The following is a 19072-nucleotide window of genomic DNA, read 5'->3' on the forward strand; positions in this document are numbered from 1 at the left end:
TCAACATGTCTATCGACTACAATGTTCATCACTGCAAACTTTCATGCTGCGATCTAAATATAATGCCACAGATCTAAATGTAATGCTATAATCAGTACTTTTCACGATTAGTTAACCTTGAGAGCTGTAATAGTAAAAACATGCTAAAAGTTTTTGAGAGAGAAATACTTAGCTATTTCATAGGCAAAGATGTGAGCCAGTCACAGCAGTGGGCGTTTACACTGAAGCCTCACAGCAGACACGGCCCTTAAAACAGAGCGTTCAAATCAGAGGCTAAAATCAGGGTGGAAAAAATGGCTTTTATTTCTAAATTATGACAATTTTTGGTGTAAAAAGCTTACTAACATTATAAGTGCACCCCAGGAAACATTATAAAACAATAAATCAATGCAGTTCATGACACCTTTAAGGAGATGCATGACGCAGATTAACAAATATAAATACATTAATTCAACCTAATAGAGACACAACTTTTGTAACAACAACAAAAAGACTAGAGCTAAAACATTATTAATTTTAAATAAAAATGTTGTACACATCCCCATAAGTCAGTGGCCACTCTTGACCACACTTAAATAAATTATTCAAGAGTAAGGGATTATGGGTATTCCCACAGCCACAGTGCTTCTCCAATGGATGCAATATTAACTACAGGATATGAAGATCAAACTGCTTAGACTTTATCGCTTTGCAAAAGGTTCCACTTCACAGTTTGCAAAGCTGAACGAGAATATGGACAATCCCATGTGTTCTTTTGCAAAAAAATACAGTTTTTATAAATTGAGCAAAGTATATTAAAAAGTATATTATAAAATATTACTCAAGCAAAATTGAGTAATATAAGTCTTTATTTAATGAGAAAAAAGTAAGTGTGCTTAATTGTATTGAATGTGCACTTGCAGTGTACTTCAAATCTTAAAAGTATATAAAATGAACTTGTAATCTGTAATAAAATTAATTAAATAAAAGGCCACTTAAGTGTACTTAAAAAGAGTATACTTTCATGACTGTGATTCTTAACATAAATTAGTACACTTCAAAAAAGTACATTTTTAATAATGTCAAATTAAAAGTTTAGCTTTATAGTACATTATATTTTAATAACCTTTTGTTGTGCTTTAAACTAGTACACTTTATTTGATGTCTTGTGTTACTAAAGCACATGTAAAGTACTTCTTACAGATTAATCTGTAGTGTTATTTGATATTACTTTTAAAGTGGACTCAATTGCAAGTCATCATTACTGTCACAACTGTGGTTGCAAACAAACATGAAGACGAAAAGGTATTTCAGAATATATAGTCTTAAAATTAACTCAAAGGAGATTGCAGGAGAAACACAAAACAAACATAAACGCAAACGTCAACCAGAACCGACCAAGAGCAACTGAAACACTGTGAGTATAAATGCTAGATACAAACAAAGGAAACTAGATGAAGAACAGGTAAACATAAACAATCAATTAGTAACCACAGCAACTAATGAACAACAGGAACAAAGGGAACAGGAACTAAAGACAGAAAGGAAACAGGAACTAAAAGAGTCATAAACATAACATAATCGTGACAATTACAGATGTGTACATGACATAGTTTTAACAGAAATGAAATGAAATTATATTTTAATTTACCATTAATAAATGCTTGTCAATACCATATTTTAAAGTCAATAGAAGTAATTATGAAATTACCTATAAAAATGTACTTAAAGAGATAAATGAAAAATGAAAATTTGATGTTTATCTGCTTACCCCCAGCGCATCCAAGATGTAGGTGACTTTGTTTGTTCAGTAGAACACAAATGATGATTTTTAACTCCAACCGTTGCCGTCTGTCAGTCAAATAATGCGTGTGGTATAACTTCTACTATAAGAGTAAATAAAACTTGCATAGACAAGTCCAAATTAAACCCTGCGGATCGTGACGACACATTGATGTCCTAAGACACGAAACGATTGGTTTGTGTGATAAACCGAACCGTATTTATATAATTTTTTAACTCTAATACACCACTGTCCAACCGCGTTCAGCACTCGTTAGTAAGGTCTGATCGCGCTCTGACAGCGGCAGTGATGTCTCACACTCATTGAAGTATATGCGCGAGACATCACTGCCGATGTCAGAGCGCGATCAGACCTCACTAATCGAGTGCTGAACGCAGTTGGACATAGTGGTGTATTAGAGTTTAAAAAATATATATAAATACTGTTCGGTTTATCGCACAAACCGATCGTTTCGTGTCTTAGGACATCAATGTGTCGTCACGATCCGCAGGGTTTACTTTGGACTTGTCTATGCAAGTTTTATTTACTCTTATAGTAGAAGTTCCCATCCACTAACATTATTTGACTGACAGACGGCAGCGGTTGGAGTTAAAAATCATCATTTGTGTTCTACTGAAGAAACAAAGTCACCTACATCTTGGATGCCCTGGGGGTAAGCAGATAAACATCAAATTTTCATTTTTGGGTGAACTATCCCTTTAAGTAGGTCAAAAAAGCACTCTAAAGTTCTGATAATTGCATTTAAAATAAATTTAAACAATAATACATTTCCATGTAATTGCATATTACATGTAATTATGTGGCTGGAAACATTACATTCAGTTTGCACTCAAGAATATATTTTAAAGTTTATTATTTCAAGAATTTTCCATAAGTACTCTTTTTTAAAGTATGCTATTAAGTACACTTTTATCTTGATAGGTGTATGTTTGAAATAATAAAAATAAAAATATATTCTTTATAAACAAGTCTTTTTTGCATTTTGCCGGATGTGCTTTGATAGATGAAGAGTGCAGTGCTAAAGAATGCTCTGCGTAAAGCTGGAGCTGCTCTGAGTGCAACAGATTAATCACTGTGAATCTGCTGCAGTCCATTACACTGCTCGCTATTCCCTCATCCCCTCCCAATACCTCCTGTGCTCCTCTGACACAAATGGGACAGAGAGCAACACATCTGTGTGTGTGTGTGTGTGTGTGTGAGGGAGCGAGCGAGTGAGAGAAGGAGAGAGAGCGAGAGAGAGTAGTACTCAATGTTCAATAGAGAAGCTGTTGAAAAACAACTCAGTGGATTCTATGGTGTAGATGTTGCTTTTTGTGCTTTTTGTGTTTGTGCTGACATTCATGTCAATAACAGAAAGATTGTGATATTGCACAACAGTTCTATAAACAACAGGTTCATATCAACTGACTGAAATGTTTTACATCCTACAATGAAACCAAAGCAGGTTCAACCTGGATTGATTGTTTTCAAATATCACACAGTCTGAAACATAGGAAGCTCATGGCAAGTGGAGTGAAACGATCCAGTGAAGTTACAACAAATATCAGCACTCTTGAAAACTAACTGTTGTATATATATTAAATGAAATAATAATGTACGCTCATATTACATACAGTAAGAATAGGCATAGAAATAGAAATGACTGTGGATAGCACAATTCAAATCATATGGTCTCAAATGAATTTGATGAGAAATATTAGTCTTCATTAGATCATCATGTAGTCTCATTGCTAGAAACAGTCGAGATGTAAAACAGATCTAATTTGTGATTTGTCTATGAAAAAGGACTGTATATACTTGTATCTACAGTACTGAGTAACATCATCTTCTACCATATTCTGTTTATAGCGCTCTGTCTGAAAATTATGTTATGACTGTTATGCCTGTCAACCATTCATTTTATTATTAGATCTTGGTGTGGTATTTTTGGTTTCCTTTTGGATGTCAGTCCTTTGTTTTATTGTGTCTTTTTTAGTGTTTCTTTTTCTACACCAGTCTGTCGGATGAGGGAGGAGCGACCTGGTCACTTTTTATCTGAGTTTTTTTTTTTTTTTTTTTGCCAATCAAGCCCAATGCAAGCAGCTTGAGCATTAGTGTGTGTGTGTGTGTGTGTGTGTGTGTGTGTGTGTGTGTGTGTGTGTGTGTGTGTATTTTAAATCTAAATACGACATCATTGTAAATCCTCTGTCATCTTTCATTCCAAAGAGCGAAAGAGACTGGGGAAAAAGAGAGGAAAAAGCAAAAGAGACAAAAGTAAGAAAAAAATACTTTTTTTCTGAGATTTGTAAACTTTTTGAATTTGTCTGGTTGTTTTTATTTGTTTAAAGCATAATTAAAACTAAAGGTTTATGCTTAAAGCAACAACGACAACAAAAAAATAATTGGGGTAAGAAAAATATTCTTAAATCAGGATATATTCTATGAAAGCAAATCTTATTATTTTTGCAATTTTGCTTGTCAAGTAAATGCATCCTGTTTTTTTTTTTTTTTTTTTTTTAGAATGTTTAGATATATTTACTAGAAAATGACTCAAATTACTCAAATGTTTGGTGTTTTTTTTTTTTTTTTGTAGTGAAAGAGATGTTTTAGAAAGGAATGTGTGTGTGTGATTTTTGACAGTGATGTGTACAGATGTTCTTTTTTTTATCATTTGCATTGTGCAAAAGAACAAACTTTTTTCTTTTTTTTCTTTTATCTGTATGCGTTTCAGATAAATGTGACATCTCCAAATGATATATTTAAATTTAGTACCTGCATGCTGAAACTTTGTTCTTTGCTTTTTTTGCCTTTCTTTTATCTTTGTCCATTTAGTCCTGCCAGTTGGAGTGTGTCTGAACGCTCATCTGAGAGCTCAAACCGAAGACCAACACAAACTCAACAAAACCCAGGAATATGGCCATGTTTGGGGGTCGTGGGGCGAAGGGGGGCAAGTTCTCCGTTGAGGACCTGTATGGCATCAGCAAGAAGCCTAAAGCCTCGTCTGGGGCAGCGAGCAGCACTGGGACAAAAGCAAGTGTGCAAGCCCGTGGGAAGGGGCAGAAAGGAGAAACGGATGCCCTGGCTTCTCAGATTCTGGAGGCGGCACATAGACTGGTTGAGCGGAGGCGTCTTGAGCTTTACCTGAGGGAGTGTGGCCTCAGCATCAATGACTGCCAATCAGAGAGACAAGCCATGCTCTATCGGTGAGTGAGGAGCTGTGTGTGTGTGTGTGTGTGTGTTTTGGGAAATGCACTCTCATTGGTGTCAAAATGTCAAACCTGATAAAGCGAATGTGAAAGGTTTATAAAAATGAATGCAGCAGTAGCAGAACAGAAGCTACGTTCAGAACAGAATACAGAATAAGAAATTAAAACTTTTATTCAGCAAGAATGCATTAAATTGATAAAAAGTGACAGTAAAGACATTTATGTCAGGGTATGTCAAGTTTAGTTGGGATTTTGATCATATGTCTTGGCTTCATGTTGAACCTTTCAGTTTAGGGTCCGTTTACACAACACCATTTTCAACTAAAAACAACAAAGTTTGTATGCGTTTTGGCCGTTCATTTACACGACAACAACGTTTTGGGGGCCTGAAAACACTAACTTTTGAAAAAGTGCAAGTTTTTGAAAATTATACTGTTTTTCTCTCTGTGTAAACAAAAACGTGTATTTGTGAAAACGGTGATGTCATGCACATGCGTATTAGGTGTTCAAGTGTGTAGTATTTCTTTACAAAGTGATATCGCCAACTACCGGCGACTACTTGTAATACTGTGTTCGAGTGGTACTGGTGGGTTTCCGCAGGAAATATGAGCATGCCGCCGTTCATCTTTGCATCATCGTGTCACGTCTGTTTACATAAAGAACGAGTCCCAGCTAGTAGGCTATATCATGTGTGGTTGCTGCAGGTGGTGGATCATTTATAGCCTTTTCTCACAGCAGCTGCAATAATTAAACTTTTCATTGTGATGGCAGATTGTATGACAAATTAACATTAGAGATGAGGCTGTAAAGAAATAAAAATCTACAGGTAACGCTAATACACACTAAATACACATAGTCATGCAATGCAGATGTTAACATAAACAATTTGAGAACAAAGTATAACAGTAATAATAACTTGCCTGGTTTGATGTGATATGAGCTAAGCGATCGTTAGATTTAATCACTATTGGTAGCGCACTTTTTTTGTTCATTTTTTCTCAGTTTGTCAGAACAAAAGTGACAGATTTGTTACTTACTTTGTTACTTATTTTGGTTATACTTCCAAGACTACAATCTGTGATTCTGAGGTACTTGTACAGTATCCACCAGTGTGGTGAATGACAGCAAACATTCTCTTCAAAACATTAGATTCATCTGCACTGAGGAGTCGTGCGGAGGCACAACCCACGTTAAGGCAGGAACACACCAAGCCGACGCCGATGAACTAGTGGCGACGAAAGCAGACTGCGGGGTTGGCTCACGTCGGCAGCATCTGGGTCCAAAGTTGTCCTGACACACCAAACCGACGGCCAAGTAGCATGTCCGTTCTGCGCCTGCGTAATATGAAATGTCTTTCCGTACCAGCAGGTGGCAGTAGCTGAACAGCCAATCAGAATGATCAGATTGCCCGACGCACTGACAAGCTCCGACATCGATTCAACATGTCGAATCAGCCGGAAAAAAACTGATGAGACCAACTTCAGCAGACGGTGCGGAAGACAGTATCATTAAGATGATAATTTGGCAAATAACTGCAATTGCAGGCTTCAAACAGAGATGGCGACAAAGAGGCAAAACTTACAGACTGCAGCTTTAAAGGTTCCTACTTTTGTTTCAGATTCTCCTACAATATGTTTATATGCATCCAAGGTCAAAAAACACTTACATTTTCTCATAATATTCATTGCAGCATCAGCTCTTTTCTCACAGTGTCTGAAACGGTTCAATAAAGGATTCGGTCTCTATAAACCCCGCCTTTCCGAGAGCCTACTCCGCTCTGATTGGTCAGATGGACCAGTCTGTTGTGATTGGTCGACCGCTTACAGCACGTGTCGGAAACCAAATGCTGGATTTCAGCTCTGGATCTTCCTCAGCATTTGATACACAGTGAAACGAACAGTAACGCGAGTCTCGAGTAAGCACGAGTCTCATCTTTTAGAAGTGCATCAAAGTGGATTTGCTTTGGCAGCAGAAAACAGCATTATCTCAACATGTCGAGAAAAAAAAAAAACTCTTCCAGTCTCAGCTACAACTACAGTGTTTAAGGGGCAAAGTAGACATTAGTCACGGGCAGCCAATGAAAACCATAGGTGGGCATTATGCAAATTTGTTACAAACCTACGTAAGTTCGTGCAGGAAGTAGGACTGGAGTTACTGACGAATTGTTTCAGGCAGTTCAGAATCAGTGCTTTCTTTTTGGAGACAATAACCAAAAAAAAAAAAAAAAAATCATAATAGAGACTCTTTAGAGGGTACATATTGTTGCACTTTTTTTCCTGACAGTGTAGAAGGTCAAGTTTTGTGCTTTTTGGGATGTAATGGATTACACAGTGTGTTCTGGTTGTATATTGCATATTTTTGGCAAATGTAGTAAATCATGTATTTCATACTCGGCATGCAATGCACGGTACACTCCAAATATCCACAATATCTTTATCCCTAATAAATATAACCACTGGGACACGTATGGCATTTTCTGAAGTTCATAATACTTATAATCCTGTTATAATTGCACCACAAATCCCATAAGGCTGTTCTGTGTCCCCAGGTGATTTGTTCAATGCGGGTTGCCATGGGAACTGCTGGCCGTGCTCAAGGTTCGCTGATTTGAGGCACAGGGGCTACATTGTCTTTATATAGCCTGAGAGAACTTAGAGTGTTTGTTTGTGTGTATGTGTAAAAGAATGAAGGTCCTCTATGGCCTGACCTCCGGTGATCTCAAATCAGTTCGGATTCACAAATCACCATATATATATATAGGTGCAAAACAGCATGTTTTGATTCTTCTGTCCAGCTCGAAATGCAGAGACAATGATAAATAAGTCATTTATATTTGCCTGAAAAGGGTAAACACAATCAAACACTGTTTATTTAGCATCCCGACACATTAACGTTGGCATATGATGTGAGTCTGGGGCTGTCATTGTCATTCATATCTCTCTGTAATTTAAAGTCCCCCTGTAGTCAATCATTTTATCCCTTAAAATTCATCTTTGATCATCAAAATTACATATTTAAACGTTTTTATCATGTGAAGAAAAATATTCATGCCTTAAAATAGCTTTAATGTAACTACACCCTTGCTTCATTTGGTATATAAATATGATCTATAAATATATGAATATATGATATATGCAAAATAGCCCCACCTCCACTCACTACAGCAGCTCAGAGTTCCACTCGGGCATCTTTACTGTAGTAAATGCTGCACAATGGCAAGTGGAAATTATGTTTTATTAACATAGTTCGGGAGGAACAAGTCAAATAAGCTACACAATCATTATGTTATCTCATTACGTCATCTCAACCAGCTGTCAACAATCTGTAATCATGGCATGAGTTCAGGCCTATATATAATCACAGTCAAACTCACCCAAGAATCCCTCCACCACCCCGTCTCCTCACACTCTCTGGGTTACTTCATATAACCTAAAGGGGGGGGGGGTACTCTGTGTTCGGGCCGATTACCGAGCTCGGAGCCCTCTCACCAGACAGCACGCCAAATACGTTTACCAATTAATTTACCTGACTTATTTGTAACACTCTAAAAAATGCTGGGTTAAAAACAACCCAAGTTGGGTTGAAAATGGACAAACCCAGCGATTGGGTTGTTTTAACCCAGCGGTTGGGTTAAATGTTTGCCCAACCTGCTGGGTAGTTTTATTTAAACCAACTATTGTTTAAAAATTGCTATATGGCTAGCTTAAAATGAACCCAAAATAGTTGGGAAATTAAAAACCAGATGCAATTAGAGGCAACAATAATAGACAAAAGGTGAATGTTTATTAATAAGCTTTAATATTTTATTAATATCAATTTATTAATAAGCAATTTAATAAATTTTTATTGTTTAATAATTATTCATTGAACATTAATAAATGTTCATTTCCAACATACTTTGGGTTAATTTTAATTAAGCAATAAAGTAATTTTTAAACAATAGTTGAGTTAAATAAAACTACCCAGCAGGTTGGGTCAAACATTTAACCCTACCGCTGGGTTAAAACAACCCAATTGCTGGGTTTGTCCATTTTCAACCCAACTTGGGTTGTTTTTAACCCAGCATTTTTTAGCGTGAAGTGTGAACTCGTGAAATACTGGTTTAATTCAGCAATATATATGCTTGAACCAGAAACTGATTCAGAAAAATAAGTGGAAAAGTAAATTATACAGACTTGTCTACAAGTCGATGTTTCAGAATGATAATGTGTTTTATGTATCGCTTTTTACAACGTCAGACACATAGGCCTTATGGTAATTAATATGATTAGCCTTTTGCTTGACTAAGTTATCAAACAGCTAATAATGTGTCGCTAATGTTACACAAACCAAACCGGGGGGTAAAAAGAAATGTGTTAAAAAAACTTGTAAAATCTGCTTCATGGTGGGGTTCCCCTAGTAAAATCCGCATTCCAGCCACTAAATATGTTATTTGGGGATGGACATGCAAAGTAGCCCCGGGGACTTAGCAACACTGCTTTAGGTCACTGCAGTTTTAAAGGGGACCTATTATGTCCCTTTTCACAAGATGTAATATAAGTCTCTGGTGTCCCCAGAATGTGTCTGTGAAGTTTCAGCTCAAAATACCCCATAGATCATTTATTATAGCTTGACAAATTTGGGTGTGAGCAAAAACACGCCGTTTTTGTGTGTGTCCCTTTAAATACAAATGAGCTGCTGCTCCCGGCCCCCTTTCCAGAAGAGGGCGGAGCTTTAACAGCTCACGCTTTTGATACTCAACAACAACAAAGCTGGAGAATCTCACGCAGTCAAAATGCGTTATGGCAACGCCTCACACTGACGAATTTTCCGACTTTTGAGCGATTCGTTACTATTGTACATATTGTCAAGTTAATTATAATTCAAATGCATTTTGTTTTATTGACCACAATATTATCATTGCTCTTTGCCCCCGAACATTAAGCATGAAATATTTCGAATGGGACTCGAGTGGTCTCAGGAATGAGTCCGAGTCCTAATATGTACGAGTACGAGTCAATTCCGAGTCAGTATGCACAAGAGTCCATGACAAGACCAAGACCGTTACAATATGGTCTCGAGACCGAGTCCAAGTCTCGAGTACTACAACACTACATAGGTGGGCATTATGCAAATTTGTTACAAACCTACGTAAGTTTGTGCAGGAAGTAGGACTGGAGTTACTGACGAATTGTTTCAGGCAGTTCAGAATCAGTGCTTTCTTTTGGGAGACAATAACCAAAAAAAAATCATAATAGAGACTCTATTACATATTTTTGCACTTTTTTTCCTGACAGTGTAGAAGGTCAAGTTTTGTGCTTTTTGGGATGTAGTGGATTACACAGTGTGTTCTGGTTGTATATTGCATATTTTTGGCAAATGTAGTAAATCATGTATTCATAAATCATGAGGATTGTCAGTAACGGTGTTCAGACTTGCAATGTTCAAACCGGAGTCGACACTGATGGAGAGACTCAGGAAGAAGTTACAACTTTTAGAATGAAACTGGACGTTTCTGAATGGTTAGTGGATAAATTTATGTAGTTGCTGTGGAGTTAATTCAACTTATCACTAGCATGTGCCGTCATGTTCATCTTTTGTGCAAAACTCATATGGACGCCCACTATATATAGCGAACCTGTTTGCCAAACAGAGTCATATCATACACACCAGGCTAACGTTTATGATTACAATCAAATGCTATAAATAGTGTAATATTTTTTTCCCAAAATATCGCTTGGACAGAAATGCTCTTTTTTTAGTCAAAAATGCAGGCTCTCCAAGCTAACAATAGTGTTCAGTGCTCGTCTTGCAGCCAACGACAGAACAGTTATTGGTACACTATTTTCGCTTGCGAAAACAAAATGGCGGCACCGTAAGTGGAAACCTGCAGATTAAGGGGCGGTAATATTAGAAAAAAATCCCCTTTCTACATTACAAAGGGAGCAAAATCTGAGTGGCTCGATTTTTCACATGCATGCAGAAAAAAGGCTTACCAAATCAAAGTTACTTGGCTGTCCCTTTTTCTGGGATGGTAGATGCACCGGGAATCGATTATAGCACTCAAACTTTAAAGTTTCAAATCCCCTTTAAAGCATAGGCTATTAAAAACACCACACAGACATATAAACAACATTAAAAACTTGATTTTCACCACAGGAGGTCTATAAATAATTCCTGATATTGTGTGTTTTCTCATGTTTTTAAATGTCTTGCCTGAATTATGGGACATATTGGTTCTGTGAAGATAAAGATGGCGAGGAAGCAGAGGCTTATGCTCAGCAGCTTAAAGAGAAAAAAAGCACTGAGAGAGGGCAATGAGTACCACAGGGATTGGTGAGGATCTGGAAGATGAGTGACAGAAGAAATGCGCAGAGGGAGAACAAAATGTTTTAGGTTTGTGTTTGTCTGAATTCACAAACCGCGGTTAGAAGTGTCCGTGCACGTGTGTGTATCTGTGTACGCTTTTATGTTATCGCATGTTGTGTTTTCTCCAGATGGAAGCACTTAAAAGCTCCGTCTCTCTAGGGGGGACAGCGATCTGTTTCCAGGTTTCCTCTTTTGAAAAACATATTCTTACTTCCATGAATAATTGACACGCAGTTCTCTTTGCTGTCCACTGGAGGCCATGCAACAATTTATTGAAGAAAAAAAAGCTAATGAGAATAAACTGTTTTCCAATGTGTTTTTACTCCATGAAATTGGAACAAGAAAGAAAGTAGAGCTTTTCGTCCTCCGTATCGGTCGAGACCTACTTTTGTCAATTAATTTGCAATTATATCTTAATTATGCTTTTAGTAGGACACACCTTACAGGCAAATAAGAGGGCATATTCTGTCTTTCTTTCTTCCGCCATATGGACTCAATCACACACCAGGTGGTTTGTGCTCTGATTCCACAAAAGCACATGTTCAGTCGCTGCACCTCACGTTGTTTGCAGCTGAGACAACTATTGAAGCTAAACAGGAGTTCAATCTGATACATTTGGGATACGATAAGCTTCATTTTAGAGCCTTGCTCGGGGACACAGCAGTGGAAATTCATCTCTGACACAGATGTGACCACCTTCAGAACACAGTATTGCTGCACTTATTATCAGTTCGAGCATAACAACATCTAATGTTATTTCTGAGAGTGAATCTCACAAAGCTTGTCAAGAACATGTGCATATCACCTCAGAGTAAAAAATAAAAAGGTAAGAAGTAATATTTAGCATATTTAGACTGTTAGGTAAGGGTTCGATTAGTAGATACGTAGAAGTTGATATGTAGTTGCAAAGTTACTTATAGTTAGAAGTATGTCTAAAGTGGACCATCGAAATAAAGTGTTACCTTACACCGATCAGGCATAACATAACACTGATTATCTCTTCATCACGGCACCTGTTAGTGGGTGGATATATTATGCAGCAAGTGAACATTTTGTCCTCAAAGTTGATGTGTTAGAAGCAGGAAAAATGTGCAAGCGTAAGGATTTGAGCGAGTTTGACAAGGACCAAATTGTGATGGATCTCCAAAACTGCAGCTCTTGTGGGTGTTCCCAGTCTGCAGTGGTCAGTATCTATCAAAAGTGGTCTAAGGAAGGAAAAGTGGTGAACCGGCGACAGGGTCATGGGCGGCCAAGACTCAGTGATGCACGTGGGGAGCGAAGGCTGGCCCGTGTGGTCCGATCCAACAGACGAGCTACTGTAGCTCAAATTGCTCTAGAAGTTAATGCTGGTTCTGGTGTCAGAATACACAGTGCATCGCAGTTTGTTGCGTATGGAGCTGCATAGCTGCAGACCAGTCAGGGTGCCCATGCTGACCCCTGTCCACCGCCGAAAGAGCCAACAGTGACACGTGAGCATCAGAACTGGACCACGGAGCAATGGAAGAAGGTGGCCTGATCTGCAGAATCACATTTTCTTTTACATCACGTGAATGGCCGGGTGCGTGTGCGTTGCTTACCTGGGGAACACATGGCACCAGGATGCACTATGGGAAGAAGGCAAGCCGGCGGAGGCAGTGTGATGCTTTGGGCAATGTTCTGCTGGGAAACCTTGGGTCCTGCCATCCATGTGGATGTTACTTTGACACGTACCACCTACCTAAGCATTGTTGCAGACCATGTTCACACTTTCATGGAAACAGTATTCTCTGGTGGCTGTGGCCTCTTTCAGCAGGATAATGTCCTGACACAAAGCAAAAATGGTTCAGGAATGGTTTGAGGAGCACAACAACGAGTTTGAGGTGTTGACTTGGCCTCCAAATTCCCCAGATCTCAATCCAATGGAGCATCTGTGGGATGTGCTGAACAAACAAGTCTGATCCATGGAGGCTCCACCTCACAACTTACAGGACATAAAGGATCTGCTGCAAACATCTTGGTGTCAGATACCACAGCACACCTTCAGGGGTCTAGTGGAGTCCATGCCTCGACGGGTCAGGGCTGTTTTGGCAGCAAAAGAGGGACCAACACAATATTAGGAAGGTGGTCATAATGTTATGCCTGATATATATATATATAATGCCCTAAAAATCTGCCTTTAATTTAAATGAATTGCCTTTAATTTAGGATTTATTGTAAATCTTTTGCTGATCCGGCATTTTTGGAGCATTTCAGAACCCTGGACAGTTCCTGCAATATTGGTCTGGTTAGAGACATTTATTGTCAGCAAATGATGAAAGAGGATTCTTGATTGGTTCGTTTGCATTGTCAGAAACTGCATGCTTTGAGTGACAGATACACTCCCATCTCTCTCTCTGGCTCTGCATGCAGATGTTCTCAGATGAGAACAGATTTGTTCTTTTCCCCCATGTTCACTACACAGCACGGCTTCGCTTGTCACTGGCTGCCTCCTCTGCACTGCCATGCTCTGATTGGCTGGCAGCAGTCTCTGTGCGCACTGACTACAGCTTTGAAAAACATGCTAGAGCTGCATGACAGTGTACAAATGTTGATGCATTTGAACCGTCAGTTGAGAAAGAACTCCCATGACTCAGAATGCAGAAATACTTACATGTCTCCTTAAACAACTGAAGTTTCATTCTGATTCAGGATAAGACATGCTTTGGTGTGAATGATTTTGAGGATTTTATCTCTTGTACCTGTGGTCTGCTATCAGAGAGCTGGTTCAGTGCAGATGTTACAACAGCAGCAACAGAAGCACAACCATCTGGCTCTGAAAAACACCCTTGGCCTTCTTAAACAGTTTATGAGGCGAGAGCACATTTCTTTGATTCATATTTGAGTACAATTCACTCGTTGTATAGGTTTATGATCAACTGAGAGGTTCTTGCAATTTGGTTCAACCTGTTCGAACCAAAGTGTGTCTGAGTTATATTTCATGTTTAAGCTTGTACCCATGTTTATGTGATACTTTTGCCCTGGTTTTCATTATCATGCCACCTTAAATTCAGTATGAAATGAAAATTCACACTATGCATTTTCTAAAAGAATGTTATAGATCTTAAAGGATTAGTTCACTGTCAAATAAAATTTTCCTGATAATTTACTCACCCCCATGTCATCCAAGATGTCCATGTCCTTCTTTCTTCAGTCGAAAAGGTTTTTGATGAAAACATTCCAGGATTATTCTCCTTATACTGGACTTCAATGGTCTCCAAACGGTTGAAGGTCAAAATTACAGTTTCAGTGCAGCTTTAAACGATACCAGACGAGGAATAAGAGCCTTATCTAGCGAAACGAACGGTCAATTTCGAAAAAAACTGCATTTTCACTGAAACAGTAATTTTGACCTTCAGCCGTTTGGAGTCCATTGAAGTCCAGTATAAGGAGAATAATCCTGGAATGTTTTCATCAATAACCTTCATTTCTTTTCGACTGAAGAAAGAAGGACATGGACATCTTGGATGACATGGGGGTGAGTAAATTATCAGGAAAATTTTATTTGACAGTGAACTAATCCTTTAAGATCTATAACATTCTTTTAGAAAATGCATAGTGTGAATTTTCATTTCATACTGAACTTAAGGTGGCATGATAATGAAAACCAGGGCAAAAGTATCACATAAACATGGGTACAAGCTTAAACATTATTTGAAAGTGGACTAATCCTTTAATGTGAACAATTCATCCATGCACGTTTCATTTTTATTATATTTGGACCTTGTAATGTTCGATCAAAATGTCAAAACTGGATCTTCCAGTGAAAACCACAGATGTAGTCAGGAATTCTCCAGTCATTTAGTCTGTTTAAACTCCACCCCTCCAAGCTCATGTTCATCCTGCCTCCACTTTTGAGTGCCACGCCCACATCTCAACATCCAATCAACTGATGCACAGAACCAAACCCACCCTACATTTTTTTCAATAATCCCCTGCACTCGGATTCCTGGATTAACATATCTTGTTGTATCCTGGAACAGCATTCCTGTCTGAAAATGTAGTCCTAATCCTATCCCTACCTCTAAACCTAACCCTACCCATAAGATATCCCTAAAATCCGAGGGAAATGTTAGGTGAACAGCAGTGATGTAGAAGCACCTAACCCTGGCTGTAAGCCTAAACTTGACATAAACTGTAAACTTGTCCCTCAAATCTGATTGGAATGTTGTTCCAGGAACATGTGGCACTTGGTGAAATTGCATTCACCATCAAGGTCTATCACTACTTCCGTTTCATTGCGACTTTAATATTTTCCTTGCTCTTTCATTCTCATGGCTTGTGTGATTGAAGTGTGATTGTGTCCAGAGATTGTAAAATGTTTCCTAGAGTATATAAAATATTGAAAAAAAAAATGAAGAACTTTGTTAGCTTTCTCAAAGGATAAAAGTGATGATCTCATGTCTTACTTTAGGAAACATTACTGACTTTATGGAACTTTATGGAACTAGTCAATTTGATAATATTCTACTGTTCTAATATTCACAGAATGTACTGCAGGGTGTCTACTGATATATAAATATATGGAAATTTCTTTCAAAACAAAAATATTCTATCTTTTATTGCAGTTTTTCATTTCAAGATGTTAATCAAATTTGGTCAGTTTATGGTTTATGCAGTAGCTAAAATTTAATATAGGCCTACAGTATTATCAGTGAAATGTATAGTTTTATATTGGCTGACTGATAGTCTGGATGTTTTGTTCTACTTGTATAGGGAACTGTGCATATTTTTAAACCTTTATTCGTTTTTTCCCACTTATTCTTTGTGTTTTATGATATTTAGAACCTTTATTTTATGTATTATTTTAGTATTGTTTTTAAAAATATATCCTTTGAGGTCTATACGTAGGCTATATAAGCAACTGAGGAATGTAAAATAGTGTGTGTGTGTGTGTGTGTGTGTGTGTGTGTGTGTGTGTGTGTGTGTGTGTGTGTGTGTGTGACCCAAACAATAACATGATTATTCCGCAGTGGTCCTGCTCAATTCACACATTAATCACAATGGAAATCCGAGAGATAGAGAGAGAGAGAGAGAGAGAGAGAGAGAGAGAGAGAGAGAGAGAGCACGCGCGAGCGAGCGAGCGAGAGAGAGAGAGAGAGGGTGGGGGTTCACTGAGGGTTTCATTGGGTTCTGAGTTGGCAGTATCGCGTTTGATGGCTCTGTCGCTCTGAACGGATGCACAATTCCCCTCACATCTCCATCGACAGCATTTTGACATTATAACGCCTTCATGATGAGACATATCTTCTGCTAAAGTGAGATCTGACGATGGAATATGGACACTGCGGAGCTGTCAAACTCTCTTTTGATCGCGTACGATGATCACCATGGCAATAATTACGCGTCAGAAGAACAGCGCTACATTTGCTGCCGTGTGTCGAGCGCGTAAGGGCGCGCTGTGTGTCAGATAGTGACCATCACCACATAGTGCGTGAAAGAGGTTGCCTGTGCGTGATTCTGTGTTCATACGACGAGATGAACAGGCGCGCGTGAACACAAGTCGCGTTTCTGCAGTCGCATTGGACCTCCGCGTATCTGGGCTTTACTGCCATTAGGTGAAGCGGCACCGGCTGTTGCGCATCCTGTCGGTGGAAACCCGGTGTGGATGGGTGGTTCCGCATTTTGAGGAGGTCCCCCGCCTCGCACAGAGAGACCACCCGGATTCTGCGGAGGAATGCCTCAAGACGGAGAGGAGCGTCTTCAAGTTGCGTCGATAAGGGTATTGGAGAAGTGCAGTAGGCGACTGCATAGACAGACTGTGCACACAGCAGCACATTAAAGGCCTGGACAGCAGCCAGTCGTGACTTTTTTTCCTGGCGACATAAACACGCACCCCACCGCGTTAGGGTTGCGTTTGGACGCGTTCCCTCCGCGCAACAGCTGCAAGTTTGTGTCAGCAGGTGCAAGACCTGACTTTGCCCTGTGCATCTATCTATCTATCTATCTATCTATCTATCTGCCACGTACTGTGAGACTACCACAAACATCTTCAGTCTGATAAACTCAAACACACAGTGTCAGCAAGTGTGTGAGAGCTAGTCAAGATGCAGGTCTCATTTGCTTGTACGGAGCACAATCTGAAGAGCCGCAGCGAGGACCGGCTGTGTGGCCTGCGAACTGCCCCTCCACCAGGGGGCAGCAGCAGTGGAGGAGGTGGAGGAGGAGGAGGGAGCGGACAGGGGGGAAATGGCAACTACCCCCCTCAGAGCTCAGTCAAAACACGGCCCCTGCCTCAAGGCCACGCCCACATGAAGGAGGCTTTTGGACGGCACAGTAGCATGAAATACAGGTGAGACAGGTGGAGCTGGCGTGCGTATGTGTGTAACACCACCTGTTGGGTGGCAGCTCAGGCTGGGACTGGGTTATTCTGCCCTGGCTGATGTTTTATAGCTTCTTTAAAGATTCATTAGGGGCCGCTGACAGTGCTGAGTGCGTTTGTGTTCACTTGAATGCTTGTGTTGTGGGTGAGTTGAATGAATGGCAAACTGGATGTCAAAGGGCCAGGCATCGAATCGCACCCTTTGCCTAAATTTTCTGATCAGTTCATGTAATGTCTTCAGTGTTGAGTGCATTTAAACCAGGGCTGTCACCACTTTGACATTGAGGGGGACAAGTTCCCTCCAATAATTAGAAATGGCCAAATTCACCCCCCTAATATTTGAAATTCTTGCACTGCTCTGCTGCACTTAATTTCACAGTGCTCTGTATGTTGTTAAAAATTACGTTTTTAGTCTGGTGACTGGTCTGCCTCAGCAGTCTAACAGGGGTTGTCAATGTCAAAATGATTGAGATGGCCAATCAGAAGCAAAAGCAGAGCGTGACATGTCAGTTTAATGTTAAAAGAGAGTGAGTTAAGATGTAAATAGCGAAACAATTAATACTTTTTGCAATAGAAATGTTAAAAGGCCGACAAGTAACAGACAGTGATGTACTCGACTCTTTTCTCAAATATGGCCGTTTTGAACTGAAAATGCTTTTACGCGATTCATGTAATTTCATAGTGTGACGAGACACTTTTATGTTTTCGACACATTAGGCATACAAATAAAAGTAGCCTATATGTGTGCATATTTTAATGCAAATTAATGCAAATAATATTTGCAAATTATTATTTCCCAATTAGTCCTAGAATTTCCCTCACCAATGTTCAAGACATGGCCTTGATTTAAAACTTATTATATATTATAAATTACATTTGATAAGCTCACAGAGTTAGTTGTTACATAAGACACAGAACCTGCCAAAAGCTGAATGAGTAGGGCTTGTTTTATTACTTTTTAAAAGTAATCTGACTTGTGATTTGTGTCTGGCAGATGATAAACAGGTGAGTTTTAGAGTTGATGGTCCTGAGCCATAAATACACTGTAAAAATATCCTGTTAAATTTACCGAAAAACAAACAAACAAACCAAACGGCAGCTGTTGTTGCCAGAAATTCACTGTAGAAAACTGACAATGTTTCAGCTAAATGGGATTGTATATTGGTGCCTGTATTACAACAGTATATTTCATTATACCAATCTACAAATAACCAAAATCAGCCTTTTATCAATATAACAACTCAGGCGGTACAGTAGAAAGTCACATGATGAATCAGAGTTCATCATAAGTGGTCTGTCCATAAAACATGACCAGTGCTCATATATAGACGGGGGAACATGGTCATACACATGTACAAAGATAAAACACCACTATACACTGTAAAAAGGAATTGTTGGTTTAACTTAAAAAAGTAAGTT

The 19072-nt window shown here is 39.0% G+C and overlaps 1 protein-coding gene across 2 annotated transcripts in view; it reads left to right on the forward strand.

Moving 5' to 3' along the window:
• The first annotated feature begins 16416 nt into the window (after positions 1-16416).
• LOC125267797 (voltage-gated potassium channel subunit beta-3) overlaps positions 16417-19072 on the forward strand; it is a 46142-nt gene continuing 43486 nt past the window's right edge. The window contains exon 1 of one of the 2 annotated variants that reach the window (XM_048189754.1): positions 16417-17623. In XM_048189754.1, the coding sequence (XP_048045711.1) occupies positions 17379-17623 (245 nt within the window). In that variant the 5' untranslated portion in view covers positions 16417-17378. The remainder of the gene's footprint in view (positions 17624-19072) is intronic. The other variant, XM_048189755.1, reaches the window with a different exon arrangement.

This window comes from Megalobrama amblycephala, linkage group LG4 (genome assembly GCF_018812025.1).
Source record: "Megalobrama amblycephala isolate DHTTF-2021 linkage group LG4, ASM1881202v1, whole genome shotgun sequence".
Classification (NCBI taxonomy): domain Eukaryota; kingdom Metazoa; phylum Chordata; class Actinopteri; order Cypriniformes; family Xenocyprididae; genus Megalobrama; species Megalobrama amblycephala.